This window comes from Lissotriton helveticus, chromosome 1_1 (genome assembly GCF_964261635.1).
Source record: "Lissotriton helveticus chromosome 1_1, aLisHel1.1, whole genome shotgun sequence".
Taxonomy (NCBI): Eukaryota; Metazoa; Chordata; class Amphibia; order Caudata; family Salamandridae; genus Lissotriton; species Lissotriton helveticus.
Genome location: NC_136057.1, coordinates 270,697,376 through 270,719,865, shown reverse-complemented (window position 1 = coordinate 270,719,865; position 22,490 = coordinate 270,697,376). Strand labels below are relative to the sequence as shown.

General features: G+C 44.9%; 1 protein-coding gene across 1 annotated transcript in view; it reads left to right on the top strand.

The window, feature by feature from the left end:
• OSBP (oxysterol binding protein) overlaps positions 1–21,390 on the top strand; it is a 460,407-nt gene extending 439,017 nt beyond the window's left edge. Inside the window, exon 14 of the mRNA XM_078666627.1 lies at positions 17,352–21,390. Coding sequence (XP_078522753.1) covers positions 17,352–17,494 — 143 coding nt within the window. The 3' untranslated portion in view covers positions 17,495–21,390. The remainder of the gene's footprint in view (positions 1–17,351) is intronic.
• Positions 21,391–22,490: the final 1,100 nt, after the last annotated feature.

The following is a 22,490-nucleotide window of genomic DNA, read 5'->3' as shown; positions in this document are numbered from 1 at the left end:
AGGGGAGTGACTCCTTCACTCCAAGGGAGATGTCTTTGGTTGTCCTTGATGCTCCACAGGTCCTGCATGGAGCCTGTATGGTGCATTGGCACAGACAATGCTTTGAGCGCAGTGGGAGACTAAGTCAGGCCCAAACGAAACCCAGCGAAGTCCAGAGTGTCCAGGCAGTCAAAGTTCAGTGGTTTCTGGTTCAGAATCTTGTCCACAGCGAATCTGGTATCTTACAGCCAGGTAAGCCCTTTTGTACCCACGGGAGAGGGTTGGACAGATTCAGGGGACCCTCCCAGGGGAGTGTCTGGATAGTGGGGAGGTTACTCCCATGTCCTTTGTCCAGTTTCGCGCCAGAGCAGGATCCAACAGCTCCCAGGACTTGTTTGAACTGGATTATGCTCAGGGACTCCAAATGTGCCCATCATGCAGACTTCCGGTCGCTGGCAAGCGCACACACCCAGCCCTAATACACTCAATCCTGTCTGGTAGGTGGTCTCACCTCCCTGTGACAGATGCCTATTGTTCCACCTTCCTCTGCTCGAGCTTGGCTCAGCAGAAGGAGAGGTAGAAATGTCTCTCTGGTCGGCAGCAACCACTTTGTGCTGCCCAGGACAAGAAGGCTAGTACTGGGAACACCAGGCACCCAACGAAGCTTGCTTCTGAGGGCTGGACACCAAACACAATAGGGTTACTTTCAGCCATTTTAGAGTTGGTCAGTACACTGTAGCATAATGCCACTCTATATGTCGTAAATGGCTGATACACTGACAGCCTGGGAGAATGGACTCCGTAGGCTGCAGGGGTGTCCTGCTCATGCAGTGCCCCCTCTCACTTAGAACCAAGCACTCTGCCCTCAGGATGGTAAAGACTTGCTAGAGGGGTGACTTATAGGTTTTAAGTGCAGAGACTCTTACATATAGTAAACCTATATCTTACGTAAGTGGTGCATGCACCAACTTACACAGGCTGCAATGGCAGGCCTTTAGGTTCCATTTTGCATGGCCTCTCATAGGTGACGTAATACATGCTGGAGGCCTCTGGGGCACCTATGCCCTTGGTACATGGGTACCATATACTAGGGACTGAGAAGGGTACCCCATTATCCAATCTGGAGTGCACCTAAGTACATACCTTAACAGTTTAGGGAGAAAGCAGATAGACTGGGGTCCTAATTAGCAGGATCCCAGTCAGACTAGGTAAAAACCAGCTTAGCACCTGGCAAAAAGTGGGGGTACCAATGCAGAAAAACCCTACCTTCCTACATAAACCAAAAAAATAATAATAATATCTAAGCCATGCCAGCCTGTATATTGATAATGTCCATGTTGTCCCACTTCCACCTTAATGTAGCTTAAATGTCAGGTTGTATGCCGGCTGTGAGGCGTAGGATGCGCAAGTATGTTAGGCAAGTGAGCTCTCGGAAGGTGTTGGATAAGTATTTTAGGCAGGGACCCCATATCTTCTCAAATTTAGGGAGCCTTTGGTCAACAACTGCTGTTAGTTTTTCCATACTTTATAAGCACCAGAGCTTGTGCAGCCAGTCCAGATGTGTGGGTGTAGAGTCGGTCCCCCAACGGGATAGCAAAACTTGTTTTGCTGCACACAATGCCAAGGTAATGCCCCAACCCCCCGGGGAATGAAGGGGGTACGTCAAGGCGTTGGGAAGCCCCAGGAGGATGTAGCTAGGGAAGCAAGGTAGTTTGGACTTGAATATCTGATTTATATCGGTCAGTATGCCCTCCCAATAACGGTGTAGTTTGGTTCAGTACCACAAGAGATGTTTTAGTGTACCTGATTTGCCGCAAGGACGCCAGCATTTATCATCGCATCCCTGCTTCCACCTGACTAGGCGGGTGGGCGTATAGTACCAATAGTGCACTATTTTTAAGAGTGTCTCCTTCCCAGCTGCGCAGTGTGCTGATATGCGGGCTCTTTGAAGATATCTGTCCATTCTTTGTCTGTGAACGTGCGGCACATTGTATTTCCCATCTGGACCTCACTGGTGATAATAGGGGGTTAATAGAGGTGTTCAAAAAGAAATAAATGTCGGATAGCAAATGCCGGTCATCGCTCCGTGTTAGAAGCCAGCACTCAAATTGCGTGAGGGGTCTCCTAGAGTAGGGTCGTATGTCAGTTGAGTCACCCAGTGACGAACCGCTGTGTATCGCCATCACTCCGAATCCGGGAGACCGTAATTCTGTTGAAGCCCTGGGAAATCTTGTTGTCCCCGCTCATCGAAGAGGTCGCCTATGCATTTGCAGTCGGTCTCTTGCCACTGGGAGAAGGTTGTGCCAAGCATGGCCGGGGGAAAGTCTGCATTCCCTATGATTGAGGTGAATGGAGAGATCGGGATGGTCATGCCCCTGGAAACGCTTAGTTTGTCCCACGCAGCCATTGTGGCCCGGACTACCGGGGAGATATACAATCCCGGTTGGTGGTTCTTGCACAACAGCCAAGGAACCTTCCAGATGTGGATGCTGGCCACAGCCTGATCCAGGAAGCACCAATGCTTTTCCGCTGCCACTCAACTAAAAACCTCAATTGCTCCGCCTGCTGAAAGCTTATCAAATGTGGTATCCCCTGACCTCCCTTCGCAACTGAAAGATATGATCGCTCCCCAGCCATCCTGGCTTTACCGCCCCAGATGAAGGACTCCAAGGATAGTTGCAGTTTCTTCATCACAGTAGGAGGTGGTTGCAATGGCAGCGCTTGCATTACATATAAAAGTTTAGGCAAAAGGGTCTTTTTGACGGCTGCTATTCGCCCCAACCAAGAGATAGGGCCTCCATGCCACGATTGGATGAGCGAGCGTTCTTTAGCCAACAGAGTGGCGAAGTTGTGTGACAAAGACTTGTTGATAGTAGAGAATAGCTGGATTCCTAGGTTTGATAAACCCTGTGCAGCCCATGAGAAGGGGAAAATGAAATGAAAAGAAATTTATAAAGCGCATGGCTGCCCTTGAGCGTCCCAGCGCTGAAACCAAACACAGGACCACCACCCAAATACAACAGAAGCGAAAGCCTAAAGGGGGAAGAGATAAGTTTTCAAAGCCTTGCGGAAACGCACTAAATTGGATTCTTTCCGCAGGGCCATCGGCAGAGCAACCGGAAGGTGTTGTCCAGGTATGTCTGTTCATCTCGCGGGATAGTTAGGTTGAGGGTTTAAAATTTAGCAGTGTTCTTATTAAACCCAGACACCTACCCAAATGCCGTCTGTTCCTGAAGTAATGGGGACAGCGACTGACATGGTTTAGTTATCGTGAGCAGCACATCATCCGCATATAATGCTATTTTGTGCACCTGGCCACCCATCCTCACTCCCTCAATAAGAGGATGTCCCTGTACCCGCTCCGCCAGTGGCTCCATATAGAGGGGGTAGAGAGGGCACCCCTGTCACGTTCCTTTCGATATTGGGAAGACTGGGGTTAAGGTGTTGTTGACACGGACCAGGGCTTTAGGGTCAGTATAGCTAGCACATCTCCATTGGCGAAAGCAAGGGCCTAGGTCCACAGCTTCCAACACTTTGCGCATGAGGGGCCAGTGCACCCGATCAAACTCTTTAACAGTGTCTATTGATAAAAGTAGTGTGGGCGTCTGTGAGCGGTTAGTTTTATCGGAGGCGCAGTTCTGCTGCTTTTTCCCAGGCTTTGGTAGGACTGTAAATATAGCTGTCCTCAATGTCTCTGTCAGGGCACCTGGGAGCTAAAGGAGTTATACAGCCGGGCCAACACTAGGGACAATTGTTCCGCAAAAGTCTTATAAAAGGCAGCTATGAAGCCTTCTTGTCCCGGGGCTTTGTCTACTTGGAGTCTCCCTAACACTTCAAGGACGTCTTGTGTGGTGATATCTGATTCGAAGGGTGCGGTTACTTGTTCTGTCACTTTTGTTAAGGGGGTCTGTGCTACACAGGAGGTATAGTGTGTGGACTGCTGATCATCTGATTTATAGAGTTGCGCATAAAACCGTCCGAACTCTGCTGCAATGTCGGCGTCTCTCGTCAGGGGCTTTTGGTGATGGTCCGTTAAAGCTTGTACACTGCAGGCCTGTGTTTTGTGCGTAGTCTATGCGCAAGCAGTCTGCCCGCCTTGTTCCTTCCCGCGTAGTATCTCTGCCTTGTGCGGAGTAATGCGTGCTCCGCTATGTCCCTGTCTAGGGCCTTCAGTTGCTTTCTGGCGGTATTCAGTTATTGCTGTATCTTGTGAGACCCCCTTCTGTCTATGTTTCTTCCAGTTCTTTCACCGCCCCTTCTAGCTCAGCACGCTTGGCCCTGCGCTCCCTGTTATGCCTCGCTGCTATTGCTAAGTAGGTTCCCCACACAACCGCTTTGAGGGCGTCCCACAGTGTTGAGATTGATATGTATGGTGTGTCATTGGTGGCAAGGTAGTCCAGAATTACCCCTGGACCTCTTTCACATTTGAATCATATGAAAGCAATTTAGGAATTGAGGCGCCACAATTTGGAGTTCTGGTTGCCATGGGGAAGGCGCAGCACTAGAGAAATGGGGGAGTGATCTGAGAGTGAGGCGACTTCAATGTCCGGCTTCATCACTGACCGAAGCAGAGAGGTGAAGACTAGCAAAAAGTAAATTCTGGCATACGACTGATGTGCGGCAGAGAAATGTGTCTGATTTTGTTGTGGGATGTTGAGCCCTCCAGAAGTTGACCAGCCCAGTGTCTGAAAATCATTGAAGCCCCTGGGGGGTGAGTGCTCCTGCTAGGCTTACTCTCTGGGGAGATCTGTGCAATGCAGCGTCTCGAACTTTATTGAAATCCCCCCCAATGAGAACTTTGGCATCTGATGTGGTGAGGATGGACACAATTGCCTGATGGATAAACGGTTCCTGGTGATCATTGAGTGTTTAAAGGCTTGCAATAGTGATGGTGCATTGGGGAGGGCGATCCGCAGGGCTAGCATGCGGCCTGTGATCTCTTCTCTGGCGTCGCCAAACTTCTCCACGGTATCCACCCTCTGTTCCAGCTCGCCCATTCAAGACGCAGCTCCCTCATGTCATTGGCCATCTCGGTCTTCAATGTTGCGATGTCGTCCCTCAACATGCCAAAGAGAGACTCCCAAAAACCATGTGTGACCGGACCCTCCTTGTCTGTTTCCTGCACTTGCTCCGCTCCCATCGACTGGTGGTCTGGGGAGGCCGGTCAAGTATGGGGGCAAGAGGAAGGGGGGAAACAGTAAGTTATATAATACCAAGAAAGATGATCCTACAAACACCTAAGTAGAGACCTCTTTTAAACCTTTACCTCTTGAAAGGTACCATTTCTTATATTTTAATTGAATACAGCATATATTGTACTCAACCTTCACCATTACCTGATACTACTTTACAAAACAATTATTATTCCTTTGTGTAACAATATCCATGCTTTCCATTTCATTGACACCACTTAAATCTAAGAAGCATTATCTTAGTTCCTTATTATATAATACTAGGTCGTACATGGAGTTGGATGTACACCATCACATACAAATGCATTGATTTGTGGCCTGCAGCTCAAACCATTAAATTCATACACTGTCACAGCCAAATTCTTTATACCATCCCAATCCTGAAAAGAGTTTTTTTTTATAGGACATATCCAGTTACAAGGCTTGTATTAAACATTCATCGCTCACTCCCTCCAACGTAGTTACTACAATGCATATTAGAATGCATATCTGCGCAATCATCATCAAAATATGAATGTCTGCTAACAGAAAATAAACTCCAATAATCTGTATCCTCCTCTCATTCCACTACAACCAGCATTCCCTTTCTTTTCATTAGACCAGTAAGAACCTTCTACACACCTCAGTTGAATAATTAGACAAAATCCACTCATTTTGATATTCCTTTCTGTTGCACATCAATCAATATCTGAGAATCCACTATTTGTAATATTCCATCCAATTCCATGTCTGATTGTAAACTTCATTGTATTTGAAATGTGTCCTTTAACCAATGCCCATGGCGTACCCCCCTTTTTACTCTCTGCATTCTTTGTCATTTACGTTGTATACTAAAAGTCAAGCTCTGATAAACAGATTGTACAAACATGTTATGTCCAACATTTTATTGAGTGTTATTCATACACTATATCAGAATCTAGTCGTTTGAGAAATGTTGTAACTCATGTTCTATAGTTGAAGACCATCTCTACTGCTTTCAATTTCGTTATCCGAGGTGCTTCTACCAGCGTAAACTTAACCCATCTCCACCCCTCCCACCCCCCCTTTTTTCAGGTCTTATTACATTTCCTCAGTATCATAAAATCAAAGTTTCAGATGGGGTATCCTTTGTTTACATTCTAACATATGTGCTACAATAGGGAATCTTGAATCCTCGGTCTTCTCTGCTCTTAAATGTTCCATTTCTCTTTCTTTAAGAGCCTGATGGTATTCCCAACATAGATCATTCCACAAGAGCATAATAATATATAAGAACATACCTGGTCTGATATGTGATAATCGCCTTGAGATTGAATTCATCACTTCCATTGTAGCTAAATGCTGTTTTCATATTAACTACATTTTTACACACTCTACAACGTACAACTTTAAAAAACTCCTGCTTCTCACAATGATATAATTTGTCTACGACATCGTATCAGGAAGCTTGAGCTGATGATACTCTTCAGTGTTCTCCCCTTTTGATACGTCACACTAGGGTATTGACCAATGTGTTATCTAATGACCTTATCCTACAAAAGTAAATGCCAGTGTCTATTCATATTTCTACTTAGTTTTCCAACATGACTCCTAAATGTTGTAATGAATTATATTATATTTTTGTGTTTCTTTTTCTTATTACTGCCACCTCTTAAGTGTATAGGCATGGCCCATAGTCTGTGCCTTATGTCTTGCTTTCTGTAATAGACCATCATTATAACCCCTCATCAAGAACCTGTGTTTTGTACCCACAAAAGTATTTTGGAACCTACTGTCCCCACTAAAGTTTCTCCCAACTCTTATTTCACCTACAATTGCAGTTCTAATCTGATTTTGTGGGTGTGAGCTTTTAGCATTTAAAATCGAATTGTAGTTGGTCGTTTTGCTAAACATCTTGGAATGCAGTTTCCCTTTTTTCTTATACATTCCAGTGTCCAGATATGTGTTCTTTTCTCAACTGTAAGTGATAGTAACTTTTATCTTATAATCATTTCCATTCAAATACTGAATTCAGAACTCTACTGAACTGAACTCTAAATGTTCCTGTTCATTATCCTAATAAGTAGGACATCATCTATGAAGATAAACAACTATTTGATGTTCCCAATCCATTTGGAGGCACCTGGACCCCAGAACCACTGTCACTCAAATCGCCTCATAAAGAGGTTCTTGAATGAGGGTGCTAACCTGGAACCCATCACAGTCCCATGAAGTTGTTAAACACATTGTTCTCAAGAATCAATTCAGTCATTGCCAATAGTAATTCTGCCTGTTCCATAAAATTAGCTGGTCTCTTATTCAACAAATATCTTGCAGCATGCAGACCCCACTCATGGGTTATATTTGTATACAAATGAACACCAGGATCAAAACAGCGAGCAAAGGGAGGTGGCCCTGCCTTGCCTCTTCCTGCCAGTGACGGGCAAGGACGGGCCCACCCTTGGCCCGGGCTTTGCCCGGGCGTGTCCCGCGCAGCAGGGCCCCACGCTGCAAGATAAGCGCCGCCGGGCGCGTGAAACTGGTGTCAGAGCTGGTGCGCGCAGTGAGCCCCTGAGGAATTGTAGGCACTAACCCCCGGGCTCAGACGTGAAGCAGGCAGTTGTGGCTGGTCGGAGGTCCCAGAAATACTTCAACATATTGCAGTATCCTTTCGGTTGGTGACTCAATGCCCGATACAATATACCTCCCTGGTTGGATTGATAGCTAGTTTATTTATCTTAGGCAGTGTACAAAACGAGGGTGTTGGGATGGAAAAGTCCTCTCCATTGCTTATGGGCATGTACCCTTGCGCTAAGTCCCCAACTGTACTGTTGTCTGGATCCCGAATGCTCTATGACATAGGCCTGTCTCACGGATTGCGGTCTTATTGTACAGAGGGGGCATCCAAAGTGCTATCCGCAAAGTGGTGGAAAGCTACTCCTTTCACCTAGAGTTAAGTAGCATGAACTTGGTAGTGGCAGCATACCTTGTAGTGATTAGTAGGTGTGACAGGTCCTTTTTAACGTATGTCACTGGAGTGAGACCTACAGGCTTAGTCATGTTATTAAAGTTTCGCTGTTGTGTGCATAACTCATCCTTGGCCTAAATCGGTTAGATGTAGAGTGCTGCTCAGCACAGGAATGATGTGTGTGTGAAATGAAATGAAACGTATATTTGTAAAGCGCGATTGCTGCCCTGAGGAGTCCAAGCGCTGATTAGAAGGTGTGGTTGCTTGACAGAGGTATTTCGCTGGGAAATTAGTGGTGGACATTAAAAAGGAAAGTCTTCAATTGCTTCCGGAAAGAGGACAGATTAGGGTTAGACCTGAGTTGAAGGGGAAGTGAGTTCCACAGCTTGGCGGCATTGTAAGAAAACATCCTGCCGCCAGCTCTTGCCTTTTTTATTCTAGGGACTGTGGCCAGGAAGGCCTGGTTTGAGCGGAGGTTTCTACTGGGATGGGATTGTTTTATTAGTTCGCGGCTGATTGCCGGTACTGTGTGCCAAAAGGCCTGATGGGATATGCACATTGCCTTAAAGGCAATTCTTTGCCGTACCGGTAGCCAATGCAGACTGCGCAGCCCAGGTTTGGCTGACAGTCAACGAGGCAGCTGGAGCAATGTGCAGGCCGCGCAGTTTTGGACTATCTGCGACTTGCGCAGGGTGTATTCAGGGGCACCGAGATACAGGACATTGCTAAAGTCCAATCGGGACTGGATCAGGCCCTGAACGGCCGCCTGTTTGGCCTCCATAGGTAGGAGTGGGAGAACTTTTTCAGCATCCTAAGGGGACCGAAACAGGTTGCCGAGAGTTTAGTGGCCTGGATGTTAAAAGATAAAGCTTTGTCCAGCCAGACCCCCAAGCTCTTTATGTTGTCCTTGGGGGCTGGAGGGGTACCTAGGCATGGGGGCCAGAGGGAGTTAAAAAGTATGGGAGTTGTGGATTGGAAGGGAATCAAATAGTACAGGGACAGAGCACTACTGTGCAGTACATGCATAGTGAGTGTGTGTACTGGGTGTGTGTATACCTGCAAAGGATATATTACATGAGAGATGTAGTGATGTGCAGTGCATGGAAGTAAAAGCTTGTGCTGGGTGTATGTGTACAATGCATGAAGGATGAAGTGTTGTGCAGCACTTAGAGAATTTTTGTACTGGGGTGTGTGTACTTGCAAGTAGCACACTAGGGAACAATTCAGAAAGGCTGCAATACTAAGCATGCATACAGAATGAATGTGTGGGCTAAATGTATGTGTGTCTGTGATGGCACAATGCATGGAGGAAACAGTGCTAAATAGTGCATGTGTTAGGTCCACACAATGAGTGCAAGTGTGCCTGTTATTTTACATTACATGGAGGACACTGCCTGGTGAAGACATGAGGAGTAGAAGAATCCCTCCAGACAGATTTGCGTATTGCTGTATTCCTGTGAGCTAGGTAAGACACAGTGAAGAAAGAAGGGGAAAGACTCCCCCTGTACACTCCAAAGGATACTCTATTATTGAGTGATAAATCACAAGATAGGCCTGAACAAATCTCAGGAAGAAGATGGGGCTGATAAGGGAATCATAAAGAGTAAGGCTGGGAACCTGGAATTAGCCTTTTGAATCTCATCTCGCTGTGGCTAACATCCAGGCGTGACTCTAGTCACTCCCATGGCCTATATTGTGGGACTATCAGCTTCAGAGTCTCTCATGCTGTGACCGACAACCTTTCAAGAGGAAGAAGAGATTAAAATGTGTTTACTTCAATATAAGCAGAACACCAACATAAAATCTCAAAGATTGCACTCCACACCACCCTGGGTTAGACACTGGCTATATGCAAATCAGCTCTGACCCTGTGCCTCATGGGAACAGCCCAGTCCGAACTACCAAGCCATGTCTTTCCCAGACCGGAATCAAGCATCCAAGGACCGGTTTCTGGCTATCAGCCTTCTTCAGCCTGGATAGCTTGACTCCAGTGGTGTGGAGAGCCTGGGACTCACGTCTGAGCATCCCCAGCCCACACTGTTGTGTTTGCAATTACCGCTCTAAGTGTACTGGGGATGCTCAGACGTGAGTCCCAGGCACTCCACACCACTGGAGTCAAGCTAGCCGGGCTGATGAGAGGTGTTACCTCGAAACCGGGCCGGTCCTCGGATGCTTGTTTCCGTTCTGGGAAGGACATGGCTTTTGTAGTTCGGACTGGACTGTTCCCATGGGGCACAGGGTCAGCGCTGATTTGCATATCGCCATTGTCTAACCCAGGGTGGTGTGGAGTGGAAAAACGATGGATTTGGGCCCAGATCTTTTGACTGGGGTGAATGTGTGACATTGATCCACATTCTGTCCATCACTGTTGTGTTTGCAATTACCGCTCTAAGTGTACTGGGGATGCTCAGACGTGAGTCCCAGGCACTCCACACCACTGGAGTCAAGCTAGCCGGGCTGATGAGAGGTGTTACCTCGAAACCGGGCCGGTCCTCGGATGCTTGTTTCCGTTCTGGGAAGGACATGGCTTTTGTAGTTCGGACTGGACTGTTCCCATGGGGCACAGGGTCAGCGCTGATTTGCATATCGCCATTGTCTAACCCAGGGTGGTGTGGAGTGGAAAAACGATGGATTTGGGCCCAGATCTTTGGACTGGGGTGAATGTGTGACATTGATCCACATTCTGTCCATCACTGTTGTTTGCAATTACCGCTCTAAGTGTACTGGGGATGCTCAGACGTGAGTCCCAGGCACTCCCCACCACTGGAGTCAAGCTAGCCGGGCTGATGAGAGGTGTTACCTCGAAACCGGGCCGGTCCTCGGATGCTTGTTTCCGTTCTGGGAAGGACATGGCTTTTGTAGTTCGGACTGGACTGTTCCCATGGGGCACAGGGTCAGCGCTGATTTGCATATCGCCATTGTCTAACCCAGGGTGGTGTGGAGTGGAAAAACAATGGATTTGGGCCCAGATCTTTTGACTGGGGTGAATGTGTGACATTGATCCACATTCTGTCCATCACTGTTGTGTTTGCAATTACCGCTCTAAGTGTACTGGGGATGCTCAGACGTGAGTCCCAGGCACTCCACACCACTGGAGTCAAGCTAGCCGGGCTGATGAGAGGTGTTACCTCGAAACCGGGCCGGTCCTCGGATGCTTGTTTCCGTTCTGGGAAGGACATGGCTTTTGTAGTTCGGACTGGACTGTTCCCATGGGGCACAGGGTCAGCGCTGATTTGCATATCGCCATTGTCTAACCCAGGGTGGTGTGGAGTGGAAAAACGATGGATTTGGGCCCAGATCTTTTGACTGGGGTGAATGTGTGACATTGATCCACATTCTGTCCATCACTGTTGTGTTTGCAATTACCGCTACTAGTGGGCCTGCAGCACTTGTTGTGCCACTCACCTAAGTAGCCTTGCAAACTTGACTCAGGCTTGCCCTTGTAGCCTGTCAATGTAGTTTTAAACTGCTGTTTTGACTTGGTAAAATAAATCTTTTGCCAGGCCGAAACCTTCCTCGTCACCCCTAGGTTAGGCCCACGACAGCCTAGAGGGCGCGGTGCAGTGTATTTAAATAGTTGGACATGTCTTTTTAAGTTTAAAATATCCTGGATAAAATCTCCCAAATTCGTGTTTCACTACTGTAAGGCCTGTCACTTCCATTGGATAACATTAGTTACCTTATTACATTTTGATATGGATATCTTCCAAATGAGACCGGGTAAACAGTTCATGTAGGTGTATTTGTAATTTTATGAAAAATCCTCTTTTATGGTAAAGTCAGATTTTGAATTACAAGTTTGAAAATGCAACTTTTATAAAGTTTGCATTTTGTTGCCATAGCCTTTTGGTGCCTACAGCCTCTATCTGGGTCACGAGACTAGGTGTAGTTGTTAGTTGGGTCTTCTTGTTTTTCTCCCAGACAGCCACACACAATAGAGAGCTGAGGTATTCCTGGGTGGGCCATCACTGCAGGATAGGAGGTTGGAGCTGGGCACAGCCCCAATTACACCTGATAGGCTGTGTCCTGCTTTCACACAAAAGCTTGCATACCCCCAGTAAGTAGTCTGGAGCGAGGGCAGGGGAGGCAGGAAACCTGAGCACTTCAAAGGGAGTCCTGTGGATGTTTCTCCCACTTCCAAGAAGGCACCAGATATACATATTGGACCTCAGACACCACTCTTCTGTACACCTCTGAACCTGTGGAAGAGTCAGTCAGGAAGAAAGACTGCCTGAAGGACTGTCACTCTGCTGGACTACTGCCCTGTTGTGCTGCCCCCTTGCCTGAGTTAGGAGGACTGGATCTGCAGCCTATACCCAGGACCTCCAGAGTGACTCCAATGGCTAGCCTCTTGTAGTCAGCACCTGGACTCTGTGACTGTGAGTCTCACCATGTCAAGTGATGCCATCCAAGTCCTAGACTCTTGGAAGTGGGCCTGAAGGTGATCTGACATCCCGTCTGTGGATCGTACAGAACCGTCACATCTCCTTTGCAGCACATTGCCTTCAGAACCGACACCGCCTCTTCTGCACGCAAGGATACTGAATCGCCTACAACAGTCCATCGTAACTGCTGCTGTGCAATGCAGCTCCATGCCAGGACATCGCCTCGGCCAACGCAGCCTATCACAAGTACTGCATCACCATACATCTCCACGCAAGGACATCGCCTCACCCAAGCAACCAATCGAACTGCCGCTGCATGACTTCACTCCATTCAAGGACATCGCCTTGTACTCCACAGCTCCTCTATTCATTTTTTTTTTTTTACTAATTTCTTTTATCAGGTTCCTTTCAATCTTCTCATAGCTTCTATCATCTGATAATTGTACCAGAACCTCATTATCATATGTCAACTTGTTCACACCTACAATGTTGCCTTCCTTTTCTGCTTCTCTGATGATTCTATCCCTTCCTGCTGAATTTCACGTAAGGCTAACCTCTCCAATTTAATTAAATTGTCTTTTCTACCCTGTGTCCTCTTACTATTTCCACTCCATTTGTCTAGTTCCATAGTTACTGCTCTGTAAAATAAGTCCACAATGTTCCCACTAGGTAATTACGGGAATAATTTAAATTTCCCGTTTAGCCTACTTTCCACACATGAACTAGTATTGATCTCCAAATTCATAAACACGTTCTGTAAAACGCTAGGTTCATCTCACTCACCACAATTGGCATTCATAGAGCAGAGTTATGAATATACTGAATTGTATACTCACTTGTAACTACTGTTAGCTGTGTTCTCCTAGTTATTGTAGTGTGTGCACTAAAATATTTTGTTTGAGTTTCATTTTCTGTACAAACTTAAAAAAGGTCACTCTTCAACTGATATGCATTACAACGTGCTCTTGGGCAAAACCCCATCCTCCTTTCATACGTTGAGACAGAGTTTTAGAAGTTGATTACAGACGCATCGTAATTGCCAAAGTCTTCTGACATAATTTTATCAACAATTGATATAGATAATAGCTACATTGACTGCTTGACTGTTTGTGGTTTTTAGAAGAAGCTGTATTTTTCTTGTGATTTCTCTCCATTATTTTAAAGATTGGTTTTTATCCGTCCTGTACCTGGTTTCTGTTCCGCTCAATAAAAATTTCTTTAAAAAAAAAAAAAACCAATTGATATAGATAAGCCAGAAATCATGCCTGTTGTTTGGTCCTGCTATATGGCCTGGTTTGCATCCCTGTCCTTAACCTCAAACTAGTTTCTTCTACTCTTACCCCTTCATGTGTTTTTTTAATAGGGAAGCTAGCCTTTTGTAGCCAAATTCTTGTTTCTATTCCTTAGACTTTCCATTTCTCCTAAAAATAAAAAGCTTTTCCTGACTCACTATCTGACGTTCCTTCTCCAGGGTCTCTCACTTCACACTCACAACTAGTCAGTGTGATAGAGGATGTTTCACTGATCCAAAACGATGTAAATACCACCCTTTCCATCTTCTGTGTTTTGATCAAGTGTTCACATTTCTCAGCAAGAGTAAACAACCAACCATCAAGATAGTTCTGTACATCCCTCTTTAGTGTCTTTGCCTTGTGTTGCTCTATATCCTTGTGATGTCTACTAAGTGCCTCCGGAAAATAGATTCACCTAACTATTTTTGGTTTGTTCAGGTAGATTTAAGTCCTCAATTTCATTTTTGAAATTCCTTATTGTCCTCCTGTAACTTCTTAACCTTCCTATCTGAGTTTGACCAAAAACTCCATCAAATTATTTGAAGAGTTGGTCAGTTCCTTCTCTTATCTGCTCATCAAATCATCAGCCCAATCATATGCGAGAAGATTTGGAGACTTAATCTTATTCTTCATATAGTGCTTATAGGTGGGCACATCGATAATAAATTAAGACACCTGGATAAAGAAAGACCTTGGATAGCATATCAGGGCGGGAAATATCTTTGATAGCTTTGATATGAGCAGGAATAGAAGAGAAGAAACAATGACTATTAATACATCCCCCCCAAAAAGAAACCTATTCTTGCTTGACCTCTGCAAATTGTGTTTGTGTTAACAAGAGATATGGCTCACCTTTTATTTACAGGGAGAAAAAAAAAACCTTCTTGATTATATAACGTTAAAGTAAACCGTGTATTTAGGGAATAAAATGTCAGTGGAGACTGTGGGCCCCATGCATCAACAAAAAAACTGGTCGCAAACGGGCAGAATCTCAGAATCTGCCCCTTTGCTGCTGGTATTTTTACATTTGGGATGCATCATCCCAAATGCAAAAATCACAATTTAAGTAATCGCAGACTTTGTGATTACTTAAATTCTGATTGCATTCAAGGAATAGCAAAGTGCGATTCCTTAAATGTAATGCATAATGTAAATTGAAATAGCGATTTCGCTATTAGGGGTTTGAAAATTACCGTCAAATGAAACTGGCCGTTAGTTTGCGAAACCTTTGAAAAATTCACTAAAGTGCATTTTTCAAAGTTACATCTTACACACACACACACCCTTGGGGCATGTGTGTCTGTGTGCAACATTTGGTCACATGGCAATTTCAGGGGTGCAACAGGGTGTCCTTTTTGGCACCCTCGCACCCTTCAAATTGCATGCGCAATTTACGAGTACTTATTTGGTCATCGCAAATTGCGCATGCAATTTTCATTGATTCCTATGGGCCTCTAGGCAGCAATTCCTTAATTGTGATTCACAATTTGCGAGTTGCAATTAAGGAATGTTTAGGAATCGCAATTTGTTTTGCGATTCCTACATGCATAGACAATTGCAATTCTTTAAGAATCGCTATTTGCTTATTATGATGCATGTGCACTTGTATTCTTTAGGAATGATGAAGAAAACATTTAGCGGCACATGCATGAAGCATACATTTTGCGATTATAAAATAGGAGTTTTTAACTAATCGCTATTTTGGAATCGCAAAAAGCTATGCATGTAGGAAATCCAAAATGATTTGAGATTACTTAACATTAGCTAATAGCGGTTTGGAAATTGCAAATTGCTATTAGCTAATGTGACTCCATTCATTCAGGAATGAATGGTAATGCATTCGCAAATTGCGATTACCAAATTGGTAATTGCAAATTGCAAAAGCAAATACAAGGGTGCCCAGGTGCCTAAGGCCCCCCTGACGCTTCCCCCCAAAAAAGTAAGTGTGCACATGTGAAGCACACACTTGCTGTAAGGGCATGTGTGCGCTAAACGGCAATTTGAAAAAATTCATTTTTGTGCATTTTTCAAAGCATGCTCTTATTACCATCAACTTGAAGTTGATGGTAATTAGCATTTCCTAAATGCACAGTTCGCATTTAGGAAAGGCTACATGAATCGCCATTAGGGAATCGCAAATTGCGATTCCCTAAATGCATTCACAATTTACGTAATCACAAATAATTGCGATTACCTGAGTGCCAATGTCAAGCCTTTGTTGCATTAGAAATGGCCATTTTCCGGTCGCAAACGGACTGATTCTGAGAATCGGCCTGTTTGCGAACGGAAAATGGCTTGATGCATGTGCCCCTTAGAATGTAAAACCACCAGTGGTAAAATATTTTTTGGAAAAGGACATCTATTGTCACAATTCAAATTTGACATGTTGGAACTGATTTAGACAAGTGTCAGAGGTGACATAAGAGAAGAATTATTATGAAGAGACATGCTTTGAGTAGAATTATGAGATACTCTGGACCCAAGAGGTATTAATTGTATGCAGGATTTAAGCTGTCTTCCGTACCTATCAAGTAGAGTAAAAAAATTCAAAGAATAGGCCAAGAAAAAAAGAGCAAGTAATACTATGAATGTTTGAAAAAGTAACAGACTGATCTAAAATCTGAGATTTAACCCCTTCGCTGCGGCGGCTATTCCACCGCAGCGCTAAGGGGGAGGCGGGGCTGCGCGGCGGTCCCGTGCTCGTGACGGAACCGCTCCGTCACGGCCCGCGGGCGAGCTGTGCTTATGACGGGACGGTTCCATCACAGCCCCGCCCGCTCTTCAGAACGTCAGCGCAGGCGCGGCGAGCGGGCCGTGACGGAACCGTTCCGTCACCAGCACAGCCCACCCGAGGCTCGTGACGGAACGGTTCCGTCACGAGCATTGAGGGTTAAACAAAGGAGAAAGAAAGTGGTTAATATAGAAACATGCAGAAGAATTAATATATATGGTGAAAGTCCGTGCAATAAGTTTGAACATTTAAGGTGGACTGCTGGGGTAAAAACAAATTTAGAAAGGTAAGAAAAGAGAAACCTATGTGTTTGCATGTTTCGTTCGTAAGAGTCAGAATTTAATGTGTTTTTTTCCTCCATGAACTGATGGGCCCCTGAATAAAATATGGTTATTTCGCAATGCCTCCTGGAACGTGGAATTGAAAAGATTGATTAAAACGACAGGGTATTTAAAATGTATGGTGCTGGAAAGAATGATGAAACTGAAGATAAAAAAGCGTACATACTGATATACAAAAACATTGAAAGTTAAAATTTCAGTCAGTGTCACCAGTGTTAGTGGATTAGGAACAGTGAATTCGAAAATTACTTGGTAATGGGAGGAAGGTTGTGACCTTTAATGTCTGCATTTAAATAGTTAAGTAACTGTCATACCCACAAGCAAGCACAGAGTGGGGTGTACCTGTAATTAAAATAATTCCACACACTATTATCACTTCTGTTTTAATGGATTTGCGAGAGCTTGTGATTACTGCCATGCTGCTCTGAGTCTTTAGTTTTATGCTACTGTATAATGCCTGCTTTTGATCTGTTCTCAGCCTCTCCCCAAACTTTCTTTCCTATAGGCAATGGCACAGAATCGTACAAAGCACTGTGGTTTGAGAGAAAACCGGACCCTGTGACGAAGGAGGTGACTCATGTGTACCGCGGGGGCTACTGGGAATGCAAGGACAAACAGGACTGGGATGCTTGCCCTAACATTTTCTGAAGGATGAAAAGCAGGACAAACAAGCCAAGAAGATAACCTGATGTGACGTGAGGGTGGACAGCCAAGAACAGTATGCGAGGACTGCCCAGAGGCTCTCACTGCTTCTCGTCACCTCTTGCCCTGCACCTCCCTTGGTCTCTCTTTAACCAATCATCTGAAATCTGGTTCGCCGCTGTCCAGAAACATGATCACCGGCAACCAGCGTGGCCTTAGCCAGTTTAACGCTGAAGTTGATTAAGTGCAAATCTGTCTATATATATATATATATATGTATAAGTATATATATAGATATATGTATATCTAAATACATATAAATGTGTCTGTAAATACAGGTTGGGGTGTTTGTGAGAGTGAGTGTGTGTTTGTGTGTGGAGATATGAGGGTCAGTATTTTTACTGACCCAAGGCAGACTGTTGTACCACCTCTGCTTCCATTTACCTCTTTACTCAACTTCCTTCACGCGCAGCTTTACGCCACATCCCCAACACCTGATTTTCTCTCCCCAACCTAACAAGCAAACCGTTCCATGTTGCTGCCAATGTCTCTGGTCAAAACGATTAAGACAGGAGCAAGCCATGCTAGTCTACAGACATTTGTCGGAACGACTGTATTATGTGATTGGACCGAATGGGATGGCTGTTGGTGGCGGTTTCCAGGGTAATACAAATAGCACGGTATGGCTGGAGTAATGCAACACCCTTGTGTCCTCCTCATGGAGAAAGGTAATATGTCTTCTTCATTGACTTGACAGATGGGCACATTATGCCTGAAACACACCCTCTTGTGATAGCGGGAGTGCTGAAGAAAGACTAGTGAGAGGGTTCTTGAAGGAGGCAGGACAAGAGGAGCTCTTGGTCCCTGAAAGACTGGGTCTAAGAAGAAGCACACAAAGGAGGTGTGCACAGAGCGGAACAGTGCGCAGCTCAGTCACTCCAGTAGCCTCAGAATACTAGGGTACAATGAACTGCAGTTCTAGGTCTAGCACTGGGCATAGAAGATGTTCCATGGTTATAATCTTCATAGAAAGACGGTGCAGGCCACCCAGAGTGCAATAGCTTGCAGATATCACAGATGGACGAGAACAGGGGTGCACAGAAGATGGCCGACAGATCTGGAACGAACAGGTAGCTTGTGGAGCTCATGCCACACGGACACAGGTTCAGAGTTCAGGGGTGAAATCTCCACAGAACGCACAATGTACATGGACCTACAAAAACCTTCACTACTCTCGAAGCCCAGCATTTACGGAGAACCGTTAGCTCTGTAGCAGATCACAGTGCCTGTTTATTCACTCCATGTGGTATGTAGTCAGTCAGTCAGTCGTGAAATGTGGTGTTCACTTGAAGGCTAAACTGGTGCAACGGGCCTGACTGTTGTGCTGTGTTTCTGTGGTTGTAGCGGGGCCAACCATGGACGACTGAAATGGACGAGGGCACGGGCTTCCAAGCTGGGCGGGCGGCTCGGAGTGAGATGGTATAGTGTGCGGCTTGTGCTTGCCTTTCTATGTTGTACATATAAGCGCTTTGATTCTGGGGTGTGGGTTCCCTGAATGAGGTGCTTATACTCCCTATGTAGACGCTTCATGTGCGGCCGCTTATGATCCATGTGCGTAAGGTGGGCTCCTGGGGAGTACGGTGTTCTCATTTCATGTTGCGTGGCTTCTCGAAGAATGAAATGCATTTGTTCGTGCTGTTGCTCAGAGAATAACGGTGTTTGGACTCCTTGGTACGGCTGTTTGCCAGTGGGAGGCTGCAGATCTCTGTGCCTGCGCTGATTTAGAGGTCCCTTCTTGGCAATGGTCAACTAGCTATGCTTACTTCTGAGAAGTGTTTTTCTTTGGTAAATGACGTTCTTCGATTATGTTTGTATGAATTTGCTTTGAAAATGAGATGCTCCGGTTGCCTTTGTATTTGACTGCTGTTTAAGGAAGACAATCCGTAATGCAAGCGAGGCACACTGTTTCCTGTTTATGTGCCATTTTGAGAATGACACAGTGTGTTTTTGTATGTTTAGTGTGTTTTCTGTGTGGCAGAGATGAGCATGTGTAGTCTTGTTCCACTGTTTGTTTTGAAAGAACGACCATCTGATCTGTGAGTTATTGACATGAGTGAGTAAGTTGCCCTTCTGCAACGTGTAACTCCTGCTTTCTTGCACTCATGGCACATCATGCTAGGCACACAGGACCAAGGTATGGCATTATTAGTGCCTCTGCTCGCAGATCTCCGGAGCATATTCTTACCATAGAGCATCAGCCTCACCAGGGTAGATGGGGCACTATAAACTGAGGTTGTAGGACAATGCTGCAGTGTGATGCCCTGTTGTCCATTGCGAACAGGTATATAATAAGGTGCTGGAATCTTTGTTGTGAGGCTGATTAAGTGAAAAGAAAACCATCTGTTCTTTGATACTGTGGTGCCCCGATATATGTCCACACAGTAGTCAGATTTTACAAATTGTAATCAGTTATGAGCATCTTACACTGTTTTTCATCTAGTCCCCCTGTTTTTTGTCGCAGTCTGAAAGAAAACCAATTGAAAGTTAAGTACTTTTTCAGACAGAGCAGATTTGCAGGAGTAACTAAATATAAAATGTGTGTATATTGGTAGTGGAAGGAAAAGGATAACATATGTCAAAAAATTGAGGATTACCCCAACAAATGAGCAACACATGAGCCCTCTAGCTTAACCATACCTACTTAATTTTCTATACAAATTCACTTAGGCCATGCTTTACATTAACCTTGTATAATGGTTCCATCCACAAGTCTAGTAATGAAGAACATGTCGAGAGACCAAACATGCACTATAATATTCTGCCTGCGAGGTAAACATGAAATGTACACAAAGCAGTTTCCAGTATATTTGGAACGTGTCCCTCTTTCCCCACTCTAACTGGTTCTGAAACATACTATAGTAGTGATAGCCCTTACTTGTTCTTGCCAGTAGTAGCTCAAATTAAATTAGCAAAGAACAAGCGCAGTATGAATATTTTCTGACTAAGCTACCACAGCTTTGTTCAGGAAGGACTGTGGCTGGACTTTTAGAAACCTCTTCTATTGTGCCAGAGTGGGTAAAAAGTGAATTTAAATAAAATCTCCAATATGAGAAATACATAAAGCATTTCAAGTAAAGGATCTGAAAGATTACGATTATACTTTAGACAATGCACAGCAGCAGTTCCAATAAGTTCCTTCAGGGAAATGAAGTTAGCTTTTGGTCCATCGTCCTGCTGTTTTGCATGTCATGTTTTTTAGCAAGAGCTGAGAGTGGGAGAAGGAGTTCTGTCGAACCCCCTGTGATCAGCTGACGACTCAAGCACACATATCATCTCTAGTGTGAACTAGGACCTCTAATACTCCATCCTTTGCCTACGATAAGGAATTCACATGCTAAAGCCTGAGCGATACATGAGTTTTCTGAATATAAAATGAAATGGCGACTTACACATAAAAAGCGATGCCAGCTGTGTTCTGGTCTGATAAAAATGCTGTAAGGTGCATCCACTACTGACCATTGGCAGGTGAGTTGTGGTTGGAATATCCTCATTCTTTGCTCTAACACCAGGTCGCCAAAAGTATTGCACATGTGGTGGAGTGGACTCCTACTGCCTAAGGTGACTGCAAAGGGCATAGTATTGTTTTTGTGGTTAAAGATAGCACAGTTTGACTGGAGCTTGTGAGAGGCGGGAACTCACACATTATAAAGAGAGAGAAGGATGTTGGGGACAGGCTAAGCAAAAGGGTGTAACAAAATTCAAGTTTTTTTGAGGGGATGATGGCAGTGAGATTTTACTTTTGCCTTATATTTTAGTTTTCTTTCCCTTTGTTTTTGTTTGTTTTTCAAACTGTAATCCTGATTTATTTTTTCTGGAAAAAATAAATATCTAAATCAAACTAAGTCCAAATGCCTTTTGATGTTGTCAGTTTGTCACAAGTGTGAAAGCATTACAGAGTTTGCTTTGTTGCTTAACAGTTTGTATGGAAGGGTCCAAGAAGGACCCGAACATTATTGAATATATACATACAAGAAAAGAGCTACTATAGCACACCCTTTACAATTATATCAATCCAAAACAGTAATGCACAATTGTTAATCACAATTTCAATCAATGTATTAATCAACTCATAGGGATAATAAGATAAGTCGAGTGCTATGCAGGGCATATAAAATAGTCCACGAGCGTCATCAGTTGATAATTCTTTTTTATTGGTTTCTTAGAAATTCCCAGCACATGATTTAGCCAACATGTGTTTCGTCTGTACTCAGACTTTTTCAAGGCTGGAAAATACATTTTATCAATCAATGTGCTAAATGAGTACAAAAATAATTATGATTAAAAACACCTAATGCATAGTACAAATAATCATTCAAAATGCAATAGGTCTCGCCTTTGATTAAGTTAAAGCTATTTGCTTTGCTAATGGCATTGTATAGCAACGCAAATGCCTTTAACTTAATCAAAGACGAGACCTATTGCATTTTCATTGCTTGTTCTTTCCATGACATTCCTTCATCATGCCCACCTCGCCTTCCTTCCACTTGTTTCAAGATTTCCATTCATGTACAATTTTTTTTTTTTAAAAGGACGAGTGGGAAGGGCCACCATGATTGGTTTAGTCTGGCTCTAACTTTGGTGCTGTGCCCGTCTGCGCTCGTCCGTGCCTGGGCCGCGCCCAGTGCCAGAACCCCTGGACCCCGCGAACGCCACAACACCAGACTCCACTACGACGCCAGCAGCCTCCACGCACTCAACACTGGCCGAAACCACACCTGCTTCCAGGCCACCCTGAAACGGACCCTTCTCCTGCCGCACCTGCAGCTTCACCTGCGACAAAACCACCAAACCTCCAAGGACTGGACCCAACCACCTCCTCTGCATACTCCTCAACACCCGCTCCGCACGCAAACACGCTGTCGAGCTCTGGGATCGGCTCGACACCTCCGCCCCAGACGTGGCCCTCCGGACCGAGACCTGGTGGAACGGCTCCTCAGCGCCC